Raw genomic sequence first — 20,925 nt, 5'->3', positions numbered from 1 at the left:
GATGTGTGTTTGATGCCAAAAGAAAAGTAATTCAAACAAAGCATTTTATTTGCATGGATTTTTAGTAACTCACTGGCAAGGCTCCTAGCAAACTATTGTTTCTATAATTTGAGTTTAATTGATTTGTCACACATCAGAAGTTGTGCCAATAGAGCAGGAGTGAATGTATTTGCAGGGTAAAGATGCTGTGTACTTTAATAATCTCTTGTTCCCTAACTAGAGCAAAAGAAGTTATAAAGAAATTAACAGAAGAGAATGAAGTTTCCACAAATCAGATACAGATGCTTCAGTATGTTATTTTTACTTTTTAAGGATTAAAATCTAATTTCAAATGGAAATGTGCGTGGGTTATAAATTCAAGGCTTAAATGTAATCAGTAAAACTCCAATAATCCACTATCTGACTATTCAGAAATCTTGATAGCGCAGCATCTGGTTCTAGTAATGTCTGCTATGTTCCCATCCCACACACGGGATCCCAGTTCCTGTGTTCTTTTTCCACTCACCAGGCCTCCGTTCCCACGCTCCCTTTAAACTTATCTGGTTCACTGGAAAATTAATTACGATTCTCTGTAACCTCTTAAAAATGTGTTTGCATATTAACAGAAATGACATCCAGTGGTGCGGAAAATCTACTCATCCGGCACCACAGAAGTCCTAAGCGTGCTAGATAATTGGAGTTTTACTACAACTAGAATGTTTGTCAACTTTGAATTATATGAACTGTTCTGTAATCTGTGTTTGTGTAATGGCTCCAAATGCATTTCTATCTCCCACCCTTAATCACATGGTGCCAATGCTAATCTGCAGTAATCGAACCGCTCTGAAAGTACAGTCATTATACCAGTTGATTGACTGTGGGAGACATCCATGCTTATCTCTGGCCACGTAACTTAATCTCTCGGTAACTTCTACTGAAGTTAGTGTGGTAATTTTCTTTTGATGTTAATATAAGCTTCCCATCAGAACATTACCAACATACTAATTTTGATCACTTTCTTCAGCTCCTCTGGAATTCTCTCCCCGTACCTCTCCATTTCCCTAACCTGATTTGTACTCCCCACCCCCCCCCCCAAAAAAATCTCCTTTTTGTTCAAGCATTGAGCCACCTCCTTCAATTGCCCTGCATTGAATCCAGATGAAGGGTCTTGACCCAAAACATCAACTGTCCATTTCCCTCCATGGATGCTGCCTGACCCACTGAGTTTCTCTAGGTTTTTGTGTGTTGTTCCAGATTCCAGCATTTGCAGTCTCTTGTGTCCTGAGTCACAATTTCCCTGTTTGCTGCCAAGTATTATTTCTTAATAAATGAGTTGGAATTGCTGCACAAAGGCAAAATAAAAATAGAAAATGCTTTAACAACTCAGTGGGTCGGGCAGGATCTCTGGAGGGAGTTTTGAGTCGGTGATCTTTAGAAAAGACATAAGTGTAAGTTGTGATATTGGGTGGTTTTCCCCAAGGGTTTTTGTTCTGAATAAGTTTAGATGGTTTTGTTGTTCCATTGTTAAGCTTCCATTCTCTTCTTCAGAGAAGCTAACAAGGCCCTTTATGATAGCAATAATGGATTAAGAAGTGCTTTGGAAAAGAGTCACAGTGCAAATAAAAAGAAGGTAAGTTTCTTTATTTAAAAAAAACCTTTGGAAAATTGGGTGCTTCAAAGTAGTAGAGATCACAAATCACTACAGCAAGTGACTTGGTTCCTGATGCCCCCAAAGCCTTTCTGCCAAGGCAAGAGTCAGGAATGTGATGAAACGCTGTCCACTTGCCTGAACTGTGTCACTGTAGAAACTGAACATTATTAATATAGCTTCTGTTATAACCAATATGAAATTGTTATATAAATGCACTTCAGGACAAATGTTTGGTATTCACCAAGTCTGAGGTTTGGAATTTTGGTATAGACATTGACAGAATGACCTTGGATTAGAAGTTATCCAATCAGATGGTGATGAAGATCCAGGAATTTAAAGCAAAGGTTGGCCCTGGGATTGGGTCAACATCTGTTGACAATCCACAAGGTCTAAAACATTCACTTTCCCAAAGGAGTAAAATCTGTAATGATGAGTTCCTATCCAGGAATGGCAAATGTGTTTGTTGTACAAGGGGAGTTTCGCGTTTGGAGGATGCCTTCTAACACTTGCTACCTCTGGAAGATTATATTACATTTAATTACATAAAATATTTTGTAATTAAGTACAAACTTTGGTTAAGTGTACCAGAATCCCCGTAGTGTTCCTTTTTGTTTGCTGAGATCCTACAATATTTTTTTATCGTTCATTTTCTTGGGATATGGTCATCGCTAGCAAGGAGAGCATTATTTGCCCATGTGTACTTGCCCTGGTAAATAAAGGGGTGAGCTAGTACCTTGAACTGCTACAGCTGTTGGGGAGTAAATTTTGGGATTTGGCTCTCTACGTTAAAAGGAAGTCAGATAGTGTATGCCTAGTGATGGTGTTCCATTGTACCTGCTGCCCTGTCTTTCTTGGTAGTGGAGGTACAGCTGTATGACTAAACCCGGCAAGTAGCTACTCTACATTTTGTAGGTGGTACACATTGCAGCCTTGTACTGTTTAGGATGGGGCATGAATCGATGGGTTTCTTTGTCCTGGATGGAGTTATATTCCTGATTTGTGCCTTCTAGTTGGTGGAAAGGCTTTAGGGTGCCAGGAGCGTGTCATGCTGCAGGATATCTGGCTTCTAACTGACCGGTTCTTGTGGCCAAGGTATTTATAGGGCTGGTCCAGTTCCATTTTTTGATCAGTGGACCAGGAGGGTAGGACACATGGCAGTGGTTAAGCCATTGAATATCAACTCGCATAAAAGCAAAGATAACCTAAAGATCCAAGACATTTGGGAAAAGTTGCATATTATGTATTATGTCTCTGCTGATTCAGGATACTTGTAGCCCAATTGGGTGATTCAATGGCATAAACCTGGGCTTTGGGCCTTCTTTTTTCTCCAGCTGGTCATTGCAAATAAAAAGGAATCTATGGTTACGAAGATTCAGTTTCATAAAGCAGTTGAAACTGAGTCAGCTGATTAACCGATAACCAGGTTGATTGTTGGTAGAACTGTAGAGCTAAAATAGGGTAAAGGTGTACAGCATATGATTAGACAGGAGTAACGCAAAGACTGGGGCACACATTTTGGATGGTAAATTGTTCTGGGTTTGGTAGATTTTGATCCATCCACTCATCTGAAATTGGAGGCTTATGAAGCCTGGGATTGAAGAATAAATGTTATTGCTCAGGTTTTGGAAACTGATATTTGAAATATTTTCTTATGGACTTGTTTTTGTACCTAGCATTCCTTAATTGAACCAGATTTGAAAGAAGAACCAAATGGATTGCATGTAATTAACTACAACAGGTAGGCAAAATAAAACACTGGACATGTGGAAAATAGACCCATGCTTATTTAAGCATTTTATTTCTGTCAACAGTAATGATTGTCTAATGATCTGGGTATTGGAAATACAAGTGAGTGTCTTGGGGGTGGTGGGGGGGGCAAGATAACAGAATTTTTTTTCAATGGGTATTGCATTTGCTGAAAGGCAAGTGGACTGATTTGTCAACTTAGAGGTGTTGATGAGGCAAAAATTATCCCAGCAGTGAATGGAAAAGCACAAACCAATCAACCCGTAGTTTGTGAATGCAGGGCTGGAGATGTCTAGTAGGCCCTTTAATCTGAAGGTGGGGTGGAGGAAGTAGACTGGTGGACAGGAGATTGGTTGGTCTCCTTTGTAGATGGCCCAGGTTCTGCAAATTTCTTTTGCTTTTTTTTTGAGTTTGGAATTCAGAAGTGGCAAAGCCTCCCTTATTAAAGCACTGGGCTCCATTCTGTAAAAAGGCAATGGAAGCCCTGGAAAAGGTGCAAAAGGAAAGTATTTTCTCAAGTGTTATGAATGAGTTGAACAGGGTACTTGTAGAGTGGGAAGTGAGACATTTCTTCAGTGGTTAAATTGCAAACCCTACTACCACAGGAAGTGCTGAGATGTTTTGAAAAGAACTAAACATGAAAATGTAGCGATATGAGGAATGTAAAAAGTCCAGACTAATTGGACTGAATAACCTGTTTCTGTGCTGTGTATTCTATATAATTCTTTGTAGTATTTCCAATGGCGATGCTGACTCCATGATTTTGAATAATGATGAATCCAGACACCGAATATCCGCAGTAGCAAACTGGGCAGATCGATACTTGGACAGTGGCGTGTCCACATCTCAGGATGTGGCAGATTATTCCTCCGACGATTATGACAGTGATCGCAGCAATGATTCCCGTGAAACAATGCACTATAGTTACTCGTATGTGGCATCAGATGCAGAGGTGAGCTAACTTGCTCGGAAGCTTTCATTTCCGGAGTAGAAGTGATTTGCGGTAATTCGTGTGATATATGCTTTTCACCATCAGCTGTCTGCTTCCACCTCCTCTCATGACTCCTACTGGTGTAAACCTGCTGTTCCACATTCCTTTCTAGAAACTATGCAATGGGAATCTGACATCAGAGCCTAGCAACTCGAAACCATAAAATTAGAAGTGCAAGAGTAGGTACGTGGACTGGTTCTGCAAAGCAGTCAGCCATACAAGGTGTAGTCGCAAGGTGTAATCTTTATTTTTGATTGCAGAATATCCGGCAATGAGGAATGTAATTTCAACATAGTTTGAATAAATGGTGAGAGACAGGAATGTAGCATGAACCACCAAATTTAGAAAGAGAATCCACTACAGAGCTCTTTTCTCTGAATCTAATTATTCACCTAAATTTTGTTGTAGTTCTCAATTAAATCTTGATGCTGTTGCAGTGTTTGATGTCTGGTACAGACTCCATTGCCTACTCTGACCATCAGTCTTGCTGTAGCTTGGTTGAATGAAGATGGATATTTACAACTTCATATCCTATTTGACTCCTTGTGGAGCTTCCAACCTTCCAGTCATTTCATCACCTGGATGGTCTAGTTCTGCTTCTTTGAGAACAATTCTTGCCCTTGCCTCCGCTGTCCTGGTGCTGAAACCCTTGTCTCTGTCGCCTCCAGACTCGATTATCCAAATGCTGTCTGGGTTTTCATCCTATTACTTTCCGTAAAGTCCAGCCCATTCAAAATTTAGGTTGTGTCCCAACTCCCACCCGTCCTGTTCTTCTCTCAGCTTTGTGTTTGCTGACTTCCATTCTTGGCTCCCAGTTCATCAGTTTTAAAATTTCTATCCTTATTTTCAAGTACCTCCATTGCCTGTCACTCCTCACCCTTATAAAATCCTCCAGCCCTGTTATTCTCCATGATGTCTACATTGTTCCAATGCTGGCCACAAGTGGAATCAGATTTTCATCATACCACTGCTGCCATCTGTGCATTAAGCTCTGAAGTGCCATTGCTGAACCAATCTGACATAGAGAGATGCATCTGTTGTAATGTATTAAAATTTACCTCTTACAATGCATTTTTACCAGCCTCAATGTTTCTTTATGCAAAATGGCAACATTCGTAAATACTCCTTGGAAGTGTTTCGTGATGTTTTACTAGATTAGGGACGCAACATAAATTATTAATTATGGAGATATTTATATCGAAATGGATAAGAAAAAATGCTGCATCAGGAAACTGGAAATTAAAGGCATGCTTGTCAAAAGTGATCTTTATGAGAACTTCAATGCATTTCCTTTATACTGGCAATGTTAACACTAAGGAGAATTTACTTGCTGTGGGCTTGGGTTGGTGAACACTGGTGTTATTATGTGGCTGTGTTTCTATCAGATGCCAGAGGTGAGGACTGAGGTGGACGGAGTAGCTGGAAGCTGGAAACCCTCGCGGCCTGTCAGCCGCTGCAGCTCCACGGCATCTTCCCGGAGGCGTTTACCAGCGTTCTCACCCAAGGTAACATCCAGACAGTGACCAACAGGAAAACCTTCTCTCATCCAGCTAGGCTTTTCCACTGTTGGGTAGTGCAATTAAATTGCTTTTAATTTTTGATATCTTCAAGATTGCTCTACTTTGATTAATACAGTTGGGAAATGCATTTATAGAACAATAAGCAGTTTTAATGCCTATATTACCACTTCTGATTAACTTTTCTAAAATTACTGCATGATTTAAGTTGAGTAGAATAATTTGCTAGCTAAATTGTATACAGTTAATTTAAATTTAAATTAACTAGCAAATTTTAAAAAAAGTGTTTTTTTAAAGTAAACCTGATGTCCATGCCCACAAAAGAACTACCTCAATTTTTTGCTGCTTCCTCAAAGACCGGCCAACTGAAAACAATTAACAATTCTCCCAATGGTGATTAATCTTCCAGGTCTGTGGATGGGACTATGATTTTTATTTTAAACTAGTGCAAGAACCTCTGACGACAGCATCCCAGCACCCTTGACTAATTCCCTTCCTTTACCCTGATAGCAAAGGTTTTGCTTTTAAAACCAGACTTTTACCTACTGCTCCCAACAGTATAACAGCAGCACATCAAATCTACTGAATATTTCAAATTAAAATTCTGCTGACAGGAAAATATTAAGTACTTTCATGAAAAATTGCTGTGGCGTTTCATTTGCATGAAAATGTGTCGTCAGTAGCAGATATAATAGGTTTTTAACAGCGTTTCTCAGCTGGTCTTACATGATAGTAACAGAGAATACATCGTCATTCATCAACTCTCCAAGCAGCTGTTAACTGGTTCATTCTGCACTAGCTGCAGGCTTGTGTTCTATTTACACTCTGTACAGCTATTCTGGATGATTCACATAGTGAAATGGAAGGGAAGTTAATGTTGTTTAAAACATTGTTTCACAAAATGGCAGTAATGGAGTTAAAAAGATGCAGCATAATGGTGCAGTTAGTAGAGCTTCACAACTCCAGTGACCTGGGTTGAATCCAGACCTCTGTTGTCTGTGTGGGGTTTGCACATTCTCCTGTCTCTCTGGTTTCATCCCACATCCCAAAGACGTGTGGGTTAACTGGCCACTGTAAATTACCCCTGGGCAGGTGCATGGTAGACTCTGGTTGGTGTGGGGGGAGGGGGTTGGGGTTGAATTGAAGGCAATGTGGAGAGAATAAAATGGGATTAGAGTAAATGGGTGGTTGATGGATTGCTTGGGGGGTTCTGTTCTGTTGCTGTACAACTCGGACAATGTCCGTGCTGAGTGAGTTTGCTTTTCTGCTCCTGCTTGGGTCCTGAGAGAATAGAATTCAAATGGAGACCTTCAACCTTTTGGAATCTACTTTGTATTTGGAGACCCATCCATTATGCATTTGTGCAGTCTCCTCACCCTGTTAGTTACCAAAAGTCGTATGTTGTATCCTTGTTTATCATGGCCCTGCGACTTTTGAAGACTACCTCCAGTATGCTCTTTGCCTTTTGAAACTCTACCTTGTGCTAATGCTGCTCTCCATTTCTGGAGATATTGTGTTCCTATTCACTACCTTGCCGCTTCACCACATCTCTTGGTCCTAGGCCACATAACCTCCTCCTGTTAGTCTTCTGAGTACAAAGAATCTGTGCACTTTGGCCAATCGACTATTGTAGCTGCTCCAGGGAAGGTATCTATGTCCATCACCTTATCTGATGGACATGGATACCTTCTCTGGAGGAGACAATCCTGATGAAAGGTCTTGACCCAAAACGTTGACTGGTTATTTCCCTCCATTGATGCTGCCTGACCTGCTGAGTTCCTTCAGCATTTTGTGTGTTGCTCCAGCTTCCAGCATCTGCAGAATCTGTTGTGTCACTTATCTGATTCTACCGTATTTAGAGTCCTCCAATGGGGCCACTTAATAGAACATAGAACAGTACAGCACAGGAACAGGCCCTTCGGCCCACAATATTGTGTCGAACTAATTAAGCAAATAACACCTGACTCCTTCTGCCTGCACATGGTCCATATCCTTCCATTCTTTACATATCCATGTGCCTATCTAAGGGCCTCTTAAACAACTTTATCGTGTCTGCCTCCACCACTACCCCTGGCAGCACATTCCAGGCGCCCACCACTGTGTGTGTGTGTGTGTGAATCTCCTTTGAATTGTCACCTTAAATGCATGCCTTTTGGAATTGGACATTTCAACCCATGGAAAAAGATACCGGCTGTCTATCTATGCTTCTCATAATTTTATAAACTTCTGTCAGGTTTCCCGTCAGCCTCCACCTCTCCAGAGAAAACAACCCAAGTTTGTCCAACCTCTCCTTGTAGCACATGCCTTCTAATCCAGGCAGCATCCTGGTAGACATCTTCTGCACCCTTTCCATAACCTTCACGTCCTTCCAATAATGGGGCAACCAGAATTGCATGCAATACTCCAGAAGTGACCTAACCAGATCTTTATTTAATGAGCTCATGCAACTAAATGATCTTTATTGGCTGTTACTTTATTCAGGGACCTGCACAACAAAGCAAAGTGCCCTGTTCTGTCAATTGTAACACTGAGCCATCTTGAGTAGGCATTCTCAGGCAGAGTAGGTCTCATAAGCTCCTGCATTTTACACCCATGTGAGCTGCAGTCTCGCACCCTTTACACTTGCAGGATCTATTAGTTTACATCAAATCCACGTGACTTGGCAGCAAAGGAAAGGGCTTTGCTATCTGTGTGCTTGTTCCCTGCCTGCACCGTGGAATTGTTCTCCACACTTTAATTTTTGCCATACTAGATACCATTCTGTACTTTCCTTCAAATGTTCAGTCTAAAATGTTGTATAAAATAGTTTTGCCTGAAGTAACTCATTTGCCAGCCCACATACTCAGTGATCCTACGTTGCTGGGCTGGCAAGGACTGAAAATTGCACTCTTGCTATTGTTTTCAGCCTGACCCTGCATTTAACAACCATTTCCTCTGGTTCCTGGTTGCATGTGCCAAACCTGTACCCCACAGTTCTCTGGCACCTGATTAAAACGTCCCTTTCAAATTTTCATTTTGTTCTTGTTTGAGACCTTGTCTGTGTTTCAAATTGCAAGAAGTATTATCTGTACCTCAAACTTGACCGATAGCAGCAACACCGTCTTCCTCTTCTCCCTGCATTCTTCTGTTCTGTTCTGTCCTCTCTTCCTGTGACCTTTACAACAACATTTGCCTCGGGAACATTTCCATTCATTCAGTGCGCAGGGTGAATGGCTGACTTTGCTTGTTTCTTTCGAGAATTCTCTTCCCCCCCCCCCCCCCCATGTATTCAACAGACCCATCGTCAGTGGTCTACTTGGAGAATCTTCTCTATTTTTTTCATATGTGATTGGTCCTCTATTCCCTCCGGTAACAATGCCAATATATAATGAATATATGCACCTTTGGTGTTGCTTGGGTGTTATGCACATAGCAAAGGTAGATCTATGAATGGAGCATCTCTGTTGAAAGCAGTAACTCTCTAGTTGACAGCAGTGTCTGGTGCAACACTGTATCACGGTACATTTACTGCTTTGTTGCCTGGATTGTATAAGAGAATTGAGTATAATGGTAACTATATTGTAAATCAAGTAAAATTGGTGATGGCTTTATTCCACAAGAATTTCTGGGAAGTACCTGACTCGTCATCCCTTCTCCTCACCCACTGTGGCTCATCGAGTTTATCCTGACTAAACCAGCGTGGAAGGCTGAGGATAGTGAGGAGGTGGGAGTCTGTGGAGGGGGAGCTTTAACTCCTCTCCATGCCACTTCCATAAAGTTGATTGGGTTGCCTCCATGGATCAATGACAAGATTGGGCTCAGTCTTTTGATTCCACCTTGGTTGAACAGCCTGCAGTTTGCTGTTGAAGTGTGTGTCTGGAAATGTCACTTGGGTGAGGTAGAATGGGGAGAAAATTGTCATAAACTCTGCATACACTTTTTTGAAGTCCCTCTGGCCTAACTAAATTGAAGTATACCTATTGTAACTTTTGTAGTTTAGTAGCTTGGCATTTCCTGGTTATGGAAGTGACATGAGGCAGCTGAGAAGAGCTTGCACACTGAGTCTTTTCCCCATCCTCCCCAGAGTCATCCATTTCGTAGAGTGCACTTATTGGCCTCCACTGGAATAATCCTGCTCTGCTTGGATTGGTTTTTCATGGTATAGCTAAGTGGGCACTAAATTGAAGCTCCTTCCTTCCAAGGTGGAAGGACTAGAGGGAGGATGAAATTTGTATTGACATGTTGTGGGGATTTGGACTTTGCTGCCTGAAGGATTGTGCTAGACAGCTCTTTGGCCAAGAGGAACATGATGAAATGAATGGTCTTCTGAAAATGTCAGGTTCTTTTAATTTTGCAAATTATTCAACTCTGCAGACAGCTGTTCTATTAGGGACACATCTAGGCATTATACTAATGCATTCTAAACACACTTATCGTACTTGGTGTACATAGTTTCTGATTTACTGTTGTTTCATCCAGAGAATGCAACATCACCTGTAGAAGTATATGGTTTGGTACCTGACTGGTAACTGGAAAAGAATCTGAAGGGAGATGAGAAATGTGCTCATTCAGTGAGTTACTGAGAATGTATCCCTTGTATGGGCAGCAGAAGCTGGTTTAATCTTAACTTTAAAAAATCATTTGGAGTGTTAATTTGAAAGAAATATAAACTAAAGGTAACACAAACACTGGGGTAAATTGTATGGGTTATCCAAAGATTCTGATTACGTTTTTGGTCAAATGACCTCTGATATGCACCTAGTTGTGTTGCCTTTTGTGCATAACAATTGTTCAGCAGTCTCTGGAGTCCTAAGGTCAGAGCTGGGCCACTAGTAAAGAAGCTGAGAAATAAGCTTCCATGCATGAATAGTGGGGTTCTGAAATGCACCCTGTCAAGCCTGTGGATTTTGGGATAATTGGCACTTCCAAGATTATGAACTACAGATTTTTATTAAGTGATGATTGTGAAACCTTGTCAAATAAAAATCGAAGTGAGGCACTGATCTATGACTGAATGACAGAAACTGATTGGGGTAGATTGTTGATGTAATGATAAAGATTTTTTTTTAGACAGAATGCCATCTTTGCAGGAATGGCCAATTTTTCATAGGGTTACAGATGACTGGATCGAAACTAACCTCCAGTCACTAGTTAATCTCTAGACTGGAGTGCATTATCTTGAGAATGCCCAAGATCTGTTCCTGTATTAGAGAGCAGGTGGTACAGAAAGGGGAGATGAAATGACGTTGATTGTGTTATTTTTCCAAAATAATATGTGCATTCTTAATTAGTCTTGTTTTTTAATTTTCAGACAGACAGGTTTGTGGGAGATGACTTCCGGGGAGACGGACCGCTTTACAGACTTGTCCTTGCAGGGGATGCAGGTTCAGGGAAATCCAGCTTTTTGCTGCGGTTGTGTATGAACGAGTTCAAAGGACACATTCCTACTACACTGGGTGAGCTGGCTCCTTTGCTGCCTGGCTCTGTGCCTTTAATGGGTGTGGTATTGTGGAAAGTGGGATTGCCTTCAGCCTATTTACATGGAAGAACTTGATATAACGCCATCCATGGCCTCATGCTATCCCCATAGCATACTTCTGTAGATGAGTTGCTTTTTGCAGGGTAGGAAATAAGGCAGCTTTGCACAGCAAGATCCCACAATTCTCAATATGAATGAGACTGTATAATTGTTTTTTGTGAGGGTTATTGAGAGTTGAATGTTGTGCAGGATAAGGGGAAACTCCCCACTGTTCTTCAGGATGCTGCATAGGATGTTGAACTAAGAGGGGAGATGGAGTCACTAGTTGACATTCCATCTGAAGCATGGCACCTCCAACAGTGTAGTCTTCCCTTGGTATAGCATCGGCTAAATTTTTCGTGTACAAGTCTCTGAATTGTGGGACCTGAACCCACAACCTCCTGGCCCCAAGCTACCAACTGAGCCACAACAATCGAGAAATGAGGCCAATTTTTTTCACCCTCCCCTACCACCCCTGAGTAACTAACCTGAGCACAGCCAGAGTACACTGTGCCCAGCTGAGTCCAGAAACCAGCTTGGGACCCTGTAATCGGCTCTTACCACTAAAAGTGCAGGAGAAGCACTTATAATAGAGGAACGTTGAACCACTTTGGGACCAGCTTTGCTATTGAAAAAAGGAGTTGGACCTCTTTGATTGTCCAGTTGTCTTGGTGAGGGAGGGAAGTTTGAATCCAACAAAGGCAATGTGAAAATTTTTTCAAAATGGTAAATTCCTGATACCAACTAAGGTAACAAAGAAGCTGTTGAATTTTGGTTAAAAGTCAAACTGGCTCAGGGAAGATCACAGGAAAATCCATGATTTTCTGGTCCAGCTTATGTACATTTCCACTCCACACCACGGCTCACTGTGGAAGGCACTCTGTCATTTCAAAAACATTAGCAGTCACACAAGAAGTCTTGCTCCTTTCTCAAGTCCCCTGACATCCTGAGGATAAAAATTTCTGGGAAAAGGAATGAATGCTTTCCCTGTATGATGGGCCCTGTTAATGGCTGTAGCTGTACTTGGCTCTGTTATGTGTTTTTTCAAAAGTTCTGACCCTAGCATGTGATTTTAATGTAACTTGTTTGTTTCTAGGAGTTGATTTCCAAATGAAGAAGCTATTGGTTGATGGTGAAAGTGCCACATTACAGATCTGGGACACTGCAGGCCAGGAGAGGTAAAGGACACTGTTATTTCTCTACTTGATGCCTTAGTTTAGGTCAGACCATACAATGCAGTGCTGCAAATCATTTTACTTGGAACATAGAACAGCACAGCACAGGAACTGGATCTTCGGCCCATGATGTTGTGCCGAACTAATTAAGCTAATGATACCTAATTACACTAATTCCTTCTGCCTGCACATGGTCCATATCCCTCCATTCTCTGCATAATGTTATACTTTATTCCAACCAGGTGTTGGGGGGAAAAAAATCAGTGTAATTATATTAGCTATATGAAAAGTGAGGGTGTAAGCATTTAAAGGGTTACTACAAAGAATTTCTTAAAGATATGGAAGTTTTATTTACAGACATGGAAAATGATACTTTGAAGGCCCAACCTGTCCCATAATTTTGATGTATTACAATTGTATACCTTCCCCACTCTGACTGTGCCCATGTAATCTCATGGGATAAATGATTTAAAACCCAGACCAAGTAAAGAAGAGTTTTGATAAATTTGTCATATGTTACCTATTGCAAACAAATCCTGTCCAAGAGACACCTGTTTGTTCTGAATAATGTTATCCTGTATCTCTGTCTAACATGAGGGATAATGGAGGTGTGATTCATATTTCACACTATAATATTCTGGTGGGGTACAAATGGTAGCACTCCTAGTGCAGAACCATTGGTATAATTGGACCGAGGAGGTGGGTTGTTAGTTGGACAATACTGACTGCCCATTAACTGTCCTTGTAACTGAGATGAAGGTTCCCCTTGCCATATTTTGCCAAGGGCACTCCACTTATCTGTACTTGTTGGCATTCGATAGAAATTTCACCTCCAAGTTGAAGAGTTGTGATTTTTGAGCCCCACTCCAGAGACTTGAGTGTGAAAACCTGGGCAGATTGAGCAGTGAAGAGGGAGGATTAAGCTACTTTCCAGATGAATGTTAATTATAAACCAAGGCCCTGACTGCCTTGTTGGGCGAATTTAAGTTTGGCACAAATTTTGAAGCGGCTCGTGTTGGGTATGAGAGGAGAGGTACATCCAATGGCTGTAAAACGATGAGTGGTAACAAGACCATGGTGTGCTTACAGTTGCCAGCCCCAGACTGTCTTTTACTTTTGCAAAGGAATATGCCTCCCAACATCCCTTGACTTGTGTTTTGGAGAGAGATAATAAACTTGTGCAGGATGGGATAGAGTTTGCCATGGATGCAATTTGAGATCCGATTGCACCTGTTTTAAGAGGCATCTTTTTAATGCCACTTCTGCTAACTTATTAGCATATCACAGAATATAAAAACGTGCTGTGAACCAGCCCAATTGGACAACATTTTAGAACACTTTTGAAAAACAAAATTGTTTTGAGATGTGATCCTTAATGTATTTAGAGTGGCAATTTGGTGCAGTTTGATTACTACAGCTCATTTGCATTACTCTTGATGATTTATAAAAAAAATCCATACAAAAGCTTTTAAATATGCTTATTAGTGTTCAGGTATCTAACAATAGCCACATTTTAAGCCCCATTTAGATGAGTGAAGTTAGTGGAAATGTGTATTGGTTTCTCATTTGATCTAGGGCCCTGCCTATTCTGTGGATGTTTCTCCTTGCATTACAATGCCTTTTTTAAACTAATGCAACTCAATGTGACTTTTACTTGAAATTCCTCAAACCTCTCTCTGGCTGGTTTGATGTTCCAGGGCTGTGCTGAAAATCCAGCACCACTTTTATAAGTCTTTCACTTCAAATGCTTGTTATTGATGCAAATTCTTCTTCCCCCACATCCCACCCCAAGGTTTCGCAGTATTGCAAAGTCTTACTTCCGAAAAGCTCATGGTGTGTTATTGCTGTATGATGTGACCTCGGAGATAAGCTTCTTGAATGTCCGCGAATGGATTGATGAAATTAAGGTACAATTAAGACTGTTCAGCCTTGCGCCTCATTCTGCTTGAAATGTCTTTGTAGTTTTACCGTGCAGCTTTTTTGAAACCCATCTACCCTTGGGTGAAGACTAATCACATATCATGTAAAGAATAGCATTCCTTGTCCTAGCCAACACTCAACTCTCCATTAACATCTCAGGCTTTGCTGATGATCTAATGACCCCTCTATATAGGGAGTTCACGATCAAATGCTCGTTAATGACATAATCTTCCGTTCTGCAACCCTCATGGTTTTGCAGTATTGCAAAGTCTTGCTTCAGAACTGGCGAAGTACACATCCAGATCCAAAAACAGAAATAATTCCTCAATCTAGCATGCTCACGACTGCCAGTTTTCTGGACTATTTATTGCGGTAGTGTAGGGGTCAGGGTGCTCCATGTGCTCTGGTTTCCTCCCACATTCCAAAAACATATGGGTTAGGAAGTTGTGGGCACGGTGTGTCGGCGACAGAAGCATGGCGACACGTGCGGGCTGCCCCCAGAACACTCTGCGCAAAAGATGCATTTCAATGTGTGTTTTGATGTACATGTGACTAATATAGAAATCTTATCTTATTTCTATCAACACTCCAAAACACTGAATTCACATTTTTAAAAAAAAATTGCACAGCTGGACAATAAATTTTCCAGTAAACCCGGTGAGGTTCAAGAAAGCGCGGGCAATGGGCTCCCGGTGAACTTCAAGGGACTGTTGAGAATAGCCAAATACACAACGATTGGGATTTCTGAAGGATAGTGGATTACCAGTTTTACTCCACATGATCCTGCATTTGAATCACAATTGGTGGTGATCTATCTATATGTGGTTGGTGGCTCACTCTCCGACACTTGCTGTTATTTTGGGGAGTTTAATCCTCCCTCCCCAGTGATCTCCTCCCTTGGCTGTACATTCTGTCATCTCGGTTACTGCTAATCGGACTGTTTCTCAACTTCTTTCAGCTAATATGCCTTCGAGTGGATGTGCAATAAATGCTGGCCTAACTAAAGAAACTCAGATCCCCAAAAATGAATGCATTAAAAAGAATTCCGCTCCTCTTAGTACATGCATTTGAGGTTATCCAGTGGGATGCCAATAAACATCTTGAGTTATTCCCTCTGAGGACAAGGAGACTATGTGCAGTACTAACCATCTAGGGAAAGAACTTGCATGTCCATAGTGCCAGAGCTTTAGGATGTCCTGAAGCACTCAGTTTTGGAACTACTTTTGAAGTGAAGTAGGCTTACATTTGCCGTGTAGTCAAGTGATGTGTACACTGGCCCTGCAAAACAACAAGATAAATAATTAGGTGAGCTGTTTTCAGTAATGTTTGAGTGATGAGTGTTGGCAGGACATGGAGGATGCTGCTCTTCAAATAGTCTGAGGCCTTCTGTCTTCACCAGAGGGCAGATAGGACTTGGCTTCATGCTAAATAATGTTCCGTATCGCGGGCAAGGCATCACCACAGTGCCAGATTACATTTTATGTTCGAGCTTCTGGTGTGGCACCTGAATTAGCAGCCTTTTGACTCTGAAACCTGTTGCTGCTGATCCAAGGTCAATGCTAAATAGTTTTTTCCTTATTGTTTGTGGTACCTGTCCCATACATATTTGCTGCCAAGTTTGTCAACATAACGAAAGTGATTACTTGGCAGCGAAGTGCTTCAGAATGTCTTGAGGATATAAAAGGTGCTAAATAAAATATATATAAAAAGATGCTAGAAATAATAGATCAGGCAGCATGGATTAATTTTTCCCCAACCAACTCACCACAGATGCTGCACCACCTGCTGAGTATTTTCAACTTTTATTTCAGATCTTCAGGATCTGCAGGTTTTGTACTTTGGCATCAGTTGGCTCTCTGTGGGGCACTTAACTGTTGCCTGGGTCAGGATAGAATGTTGTTACTTGCCTGAAGATGATACCAGCACATGCCTTGTGTGTCAAAATTATAAAAGGAAAATCAGGAAATGCTCAGCAGGTCAGGCAGCATCTGGGGAGGGAAATGGTTAATGACTTGTTGGAAATTGTATTGGTTCTCATGAAATGCCAGCGACCAGAAATATTAACTGTTTCTCTCACTACAGATGCTGCCTGACCTATGTATCTCCAGCAACTGCAGTTTTTGGTTCCAAAATAATTGTTTTTAAATCTATTTAGATTTTAACAACATTAGAGGAAAACTTCAATGATTAGTTTTATATTGACAGGAACCCTGTAAGTAACAAATAACTACTGTGATGAAATTTGTTGGTAAGATGGGTAAGGCAATGGCTGATGGATTTTAATCCAGGTAAGTAATATGGTGATGCACTTTGGGATGATATAAATGATGAGTATCGGGCCCTAGGGAGTATTGAGGGACCTTGGTGTACAAGTCCAAGGATCCCTGAAGGTGGCAGCATGGGTGGATATGGTGGCATCTAGGATACTTGCCTTCATTAGCCAGGGCACAGTATTATCAGAAGAGGGAGGTGAAAGTAAACTTTCTAAAACATTGGTTAGGACAAAACTGGAGTACTGTGTACAGTTCTGGTTGCCACTGTAGGAAGGATGTGATCGCACTGGAGCAGGTGTGGAGGAGATTTGCTGGAACATCACCTGGGATGGAGTGTATCAATTGAGAGTGGATAGGCTGGGCTTGTTTTCCATGGAGCAGAGGAGGCTGAAGGGCACCTGTTACAGAGATGTGCAAAATTATGTGAGGCATAGAGTAAATAGTTGGAAACAATTCCCCATAGTGGAGGCGTCTAAAACAAGAGAGCATGGGTTTAGGGTAGGGTAAGAGATTTGGAGGGGAAGCTGAGGAAGAACTTTGGGGTAATTGGAATCTGGAACACACTGAGTGGGTGGAGGAGGAGGTACACTGAGCATTCAAGTAGTATCTAGAGGAATTGCAGAGGCATAAAGGCTGTGAACCAAGTGCTGGTGCATGGGATCAGTGAGGATAGTACTTGATGCACAGCATGAACATGGAGGGTGGAAGGGGCTGTTTCTGTGTTGTACAATTCTGACACTGATTCTATGAAATGTATGTACAAAAGATACTTTGAAGTCAGTGCACATTATGAAGTTTGAACAGTCTTCATTGTCTTTTTAAAATGAAAGACCTGTAGATCAGTGCTTTTGGTGAAATACTTGTGGAACTGGGAGCTCTTTACTCAGCTTGTACAGCAGTATGTGCACACGTTTGCTTGTTCTGTAGCTCCGTCCTTGGGGAATCTCTCTGCTGCTGTGGACGCTGGTAAAGAGCTCCCTATTCTATTGTTTTTTTCAGTGAAAATAAAGGCACCTACAATGAAAGGACAGCTAATGCCAGTCCCTACGGTGTATGTAATTTGCATTTCACTGTACATTATTGCTAAATCACCTGATGGTACAATAAAACAATAATAATATACTTTTCAGAATTCTACTGATGGCCCGATACCAATTATTTTAATTGGTAATAAAATAGATTTAAGAAATGAAATGCCTCAAGCACAGCGTAATGCTGTATTGACTGCCCACGGAGAGAAGCTAGCTATGGTATGAATTTCTTTCCTACACTTTGTACGCACTCAATTTCTCATTATTGTTTCAATAACTATATGCAATGTTAAATGTTACCATTTCTCATTAATACAGATTAGCAACTTGGTTGATGTAAATGCTATTCCTAAAAAAATTACCATTATAAAGTCATTTTTTATAGTTTTTATGCTTTCATAATGACTGACTTTTCTTATCAGACGGTTTGCTTCACGATTGCATAATACTCTAGCTTAATTTATTACAGATCTCATGATGATGCAGATCAACCTTGTAGAGATCAATGTAAAGTAAATCCTGTGCCTTGCTTTCCTCTAGACGTACGGTGCTTTGTTTTGTGAAACCAGTGCAAAGGATGGGACCAATGTGGTGGAAGCTGTTCTGCATTTGGCCAGGTAAGGTCACTGCTGGACGTGTGTGCATATCTGCAGTGTATACTTAAACAATGACATTCAATGTAACTGCTGTAAATATGTGCATAGTGAATCCATTGTTTGCAGTACCCTATCAATGACAGAAGGCTCCGCAGAAACACGTACAAATCAAATGCATTGGCATTTGGAGATGGAGTCAATGTTAAGTGGCTAACTGTGTTTATAACAATGCTAAATTGGTGTGGGATGAGAGGGGAATGTTGATTCTGGGTATTAAGAGTTTATTGATCTTCAAATAATGCTATGTTGTATGGATCTGTGCACTGGGATCACATGGAGCCACATATTCAGTTGCTTTTCTAGAAGAAAGTGAAGAAATTGCTGAAGTGCATCAGGCTACAGGTTACTAAATGGAAATTTGCATTGAACAGGTCTTGATTCACTGGCAAAATGCTACTGTTGGTACCCTGCCTAAGAAGCCATGATGATTCTTTGTTGTAACAGTTTTGTACTCTTCCCATTCCTATAGGTAATGGGAAATTTGGTTGGTTTAACACTTGCCCACTAGTTAGAGGGTTGAGATGTGGAAGAAATTGCATGCAACATCTGACTCCAAGTTCCCTGGGGAAAAAAAAAACTTTGCCCTGGTTCCTTCATGAGACCCAGAGAACTTTTGTTTCAAAGCAAATCTGGAGACTTACTCCTTGCAGGGAGAGAAACTCGCCAGGAAAAGTGCTAACAGATTTGTGCACTCTGCCAAGCTGTGGTAATTAAAATTTCAATCCAGACCTTGCCAAGCCGAAATGGCTGGGTGAAGTATCTACCTTGAGACAACAGGAATTGGAACAAGGGTGTCCCCAGTTGCATTCTTTCCAGTTGAAGTGCCACTCACAAGCCCTCATATTGAAATTTGATAGGCTCCAGTGAGGTTGGATATGTCTGCACAACATGTTACATAATTCTCTTTTTCTCTCTGCAGAGAAGCCAAAAAAATGCAAGCATCAGGAAAGTGAACCAGTGATGAAACTACTGCCCAACAGATGGGAAAAAAGTGGTGAACAATTGCTGTAAATGTAGAAGTAGGATTTACTGACCTTTCTTGGGTTATCCATGGATTTGTGATGTGTTCAACCAAATATTATCACCTTTTTGAAACCTTTACTCTCATTTGAGAGCATCTTTTTTAAATGGCCAATATATGGCAGATAATACATATTTTGAGGGTAGGTAGTTATAGATATTTAAGCAAAGCACACATTTTCTATTTTGTGATGGTATTGTATCAATATAAAACCTGACACTTTAAACAAATGTAAAAAAGTAAAATAAACTAGTTTTGTAAAATGAAGGAATTTGTTTGAAATGGTATGATCTATTCAAAACAAGCTATCTGATTAGAATCTGAAATAAAACTGATTATTAAAAAAAATATGAATTTTGTACTGAAATCACTTTGCAAACTGTTTCCATCTGCACCGCCATGTCTGGCAGCAAGAGAATGAAATGGATTTTGGAGTCTGTTCATAGTAGGTGTTCATGATGCAGCACAGTTAAAAATCATGGTAAAAACAAAGTGGTTCTGGCAATAATCACTGCCAAGAGAAGCAGCATCCCTCAGCAAACAATTTCCTTTAATGTGAAACATTATGTTGAACATGGAGCCCAGTGTTTTACCTGTACAACAACGACTTTAATTGGTAATGTCATTTTCTGCCCATGTCTTTCCAATCTGAAGTTACTATACTAAGTGTGTGTCAGCTAAAGCTCCTCTGATTTTTGATCCCATTGACTAAATTGCAATGTATAGTCTCTAAGTCTGTGAGCATAATGAAGGGAAAGAGCTCTTTAGCTGTGACAGCACACCTGTTACCTCACTCATCAGGTACAGACTTTTTAAATACCATCATTTGTTTCTCTATCCTTTGAGTAGAAAGTTCCAGAAAATGGTAGGGTTCCAGATGGAGATGTTTCCTCTTCTCCCTTCCATTCTTGCTAGCACATCCTTTTAATCCATGTCCCTCTGGAACACACTGCCCGAGAATGTGATGGAGACAGATACTCTATTCAAGCATTTAAATTGCCAAGGCATACTGGCTTGCAGACAAAGTGTGGTAAACAGGATTAGTGGAGATGGGTACTTGATAGGGGGCCACAGGGCCTGTATCTGTGCTGTATGACTCCATTTATAGACCCCTCTGCCAAGTGACATCTGTTCTTCCTATCTACTGTCTAGGTCCCTCATTTCATACCTCTCAATTGTCTCCCACAGCCTCCTTTGTGGATGAACTGGGATTGGATTTCCTTGGAACATTTTCCTTGAAGTTAGTTTTCCAGAAATGCAGTCAGACATTCAGGGATGTAACTCTTTAACAACATTTTCTAGATATTGAAGAAGTGGTTGTTGGTTTAGTGAAGGAGTAAAAGATCAGCTGTGACCTTTTTTTGACTGGGAGATCAAGCATGAGGGACTTGTACTTATGTTTAATTAACTTTTTTCCTCATCACCTTCAGTTAGTTCATTATTGATCTTCCTTCCATCATAAGGTCAA

The 20,925-nt window shown here is 40.9% G+C and overlaps 1 protein-coding gene across 2 annotated transcripts in view; it reads left to right on the top strand.

Moving 5' to 3' along the window:
• Positions 1-19,763, top strand: part of zgc:162879 (ras and EF-hand domain-containing protein) — a 59,595-nt gene extending 39,832 nt beyond the window's left edge. Inside the window, exons 7-17 of one of the 2 annotated variants that reach the window (XM_052040702.1) lie at positions 221-289; positions 1,528-1,609; positions 3,304-3,368; positions 4,109-4,328; positions 5,753-5,872; positions 11,175-11,319; positions 12,478-12,559; positions 14,349-14,463; positions 17,880-17,999; positions 18,321-18,397; positions 19,356-19,763. In XM_052040702.1, the coding sequence (XP_051896662.1) occupies positions 221-289; positions 1,528-1,609; positions 3,304-3,368; positions 4,109-4,328; positions 5,753-5,872; positions 11,175-11,319; positions 12,478-12,559; positions 14,349-14,463; positions 17,880-17,999; positions 18,321-18,397; positions 19,356-19,389 (1,129 nt within the window). In that variant the 3' untranslated portion in view covers positions 19,390-19,763. Of the gene's footprint in view, positions 1-220; positions 290-1,527; positions 1,610-3,303; positions 3,369-4,108; positions 4,329-5,752; positions 5,873-11,174; positions 11,320-12,477; positions 12,560-14,348; positions 14,464-17,879; positions 18,000-18,320; positions 18,403-19,355 lie in introns of those variants that run through there. The other variant, XM_052040703.1, reaches the window with a different exon arrangement.
• The last annotated feature ends 1,162 nt before the right edge of the window (positions 19,764-20,925 follow it).

This window comes from Pristis pectinata, chromosome 28 (assembly GCF_009764475.1).
Source record: "Pristis pectinata isolate sPriPec2 chromosome 28, sPriPec2.1.pri, whole genome shotgun sequence".
In the NCBI taxonomy this organism is placed as follows: Eukaryota; Metazoa; Chordata; class Chondrichthyes; order Rhinopristiformes; family Pristidae; genus Pristis; species Pristis pectinata.
This window is presented reverse-complemented; position numbering and strand designations above follow the sequence as displayed.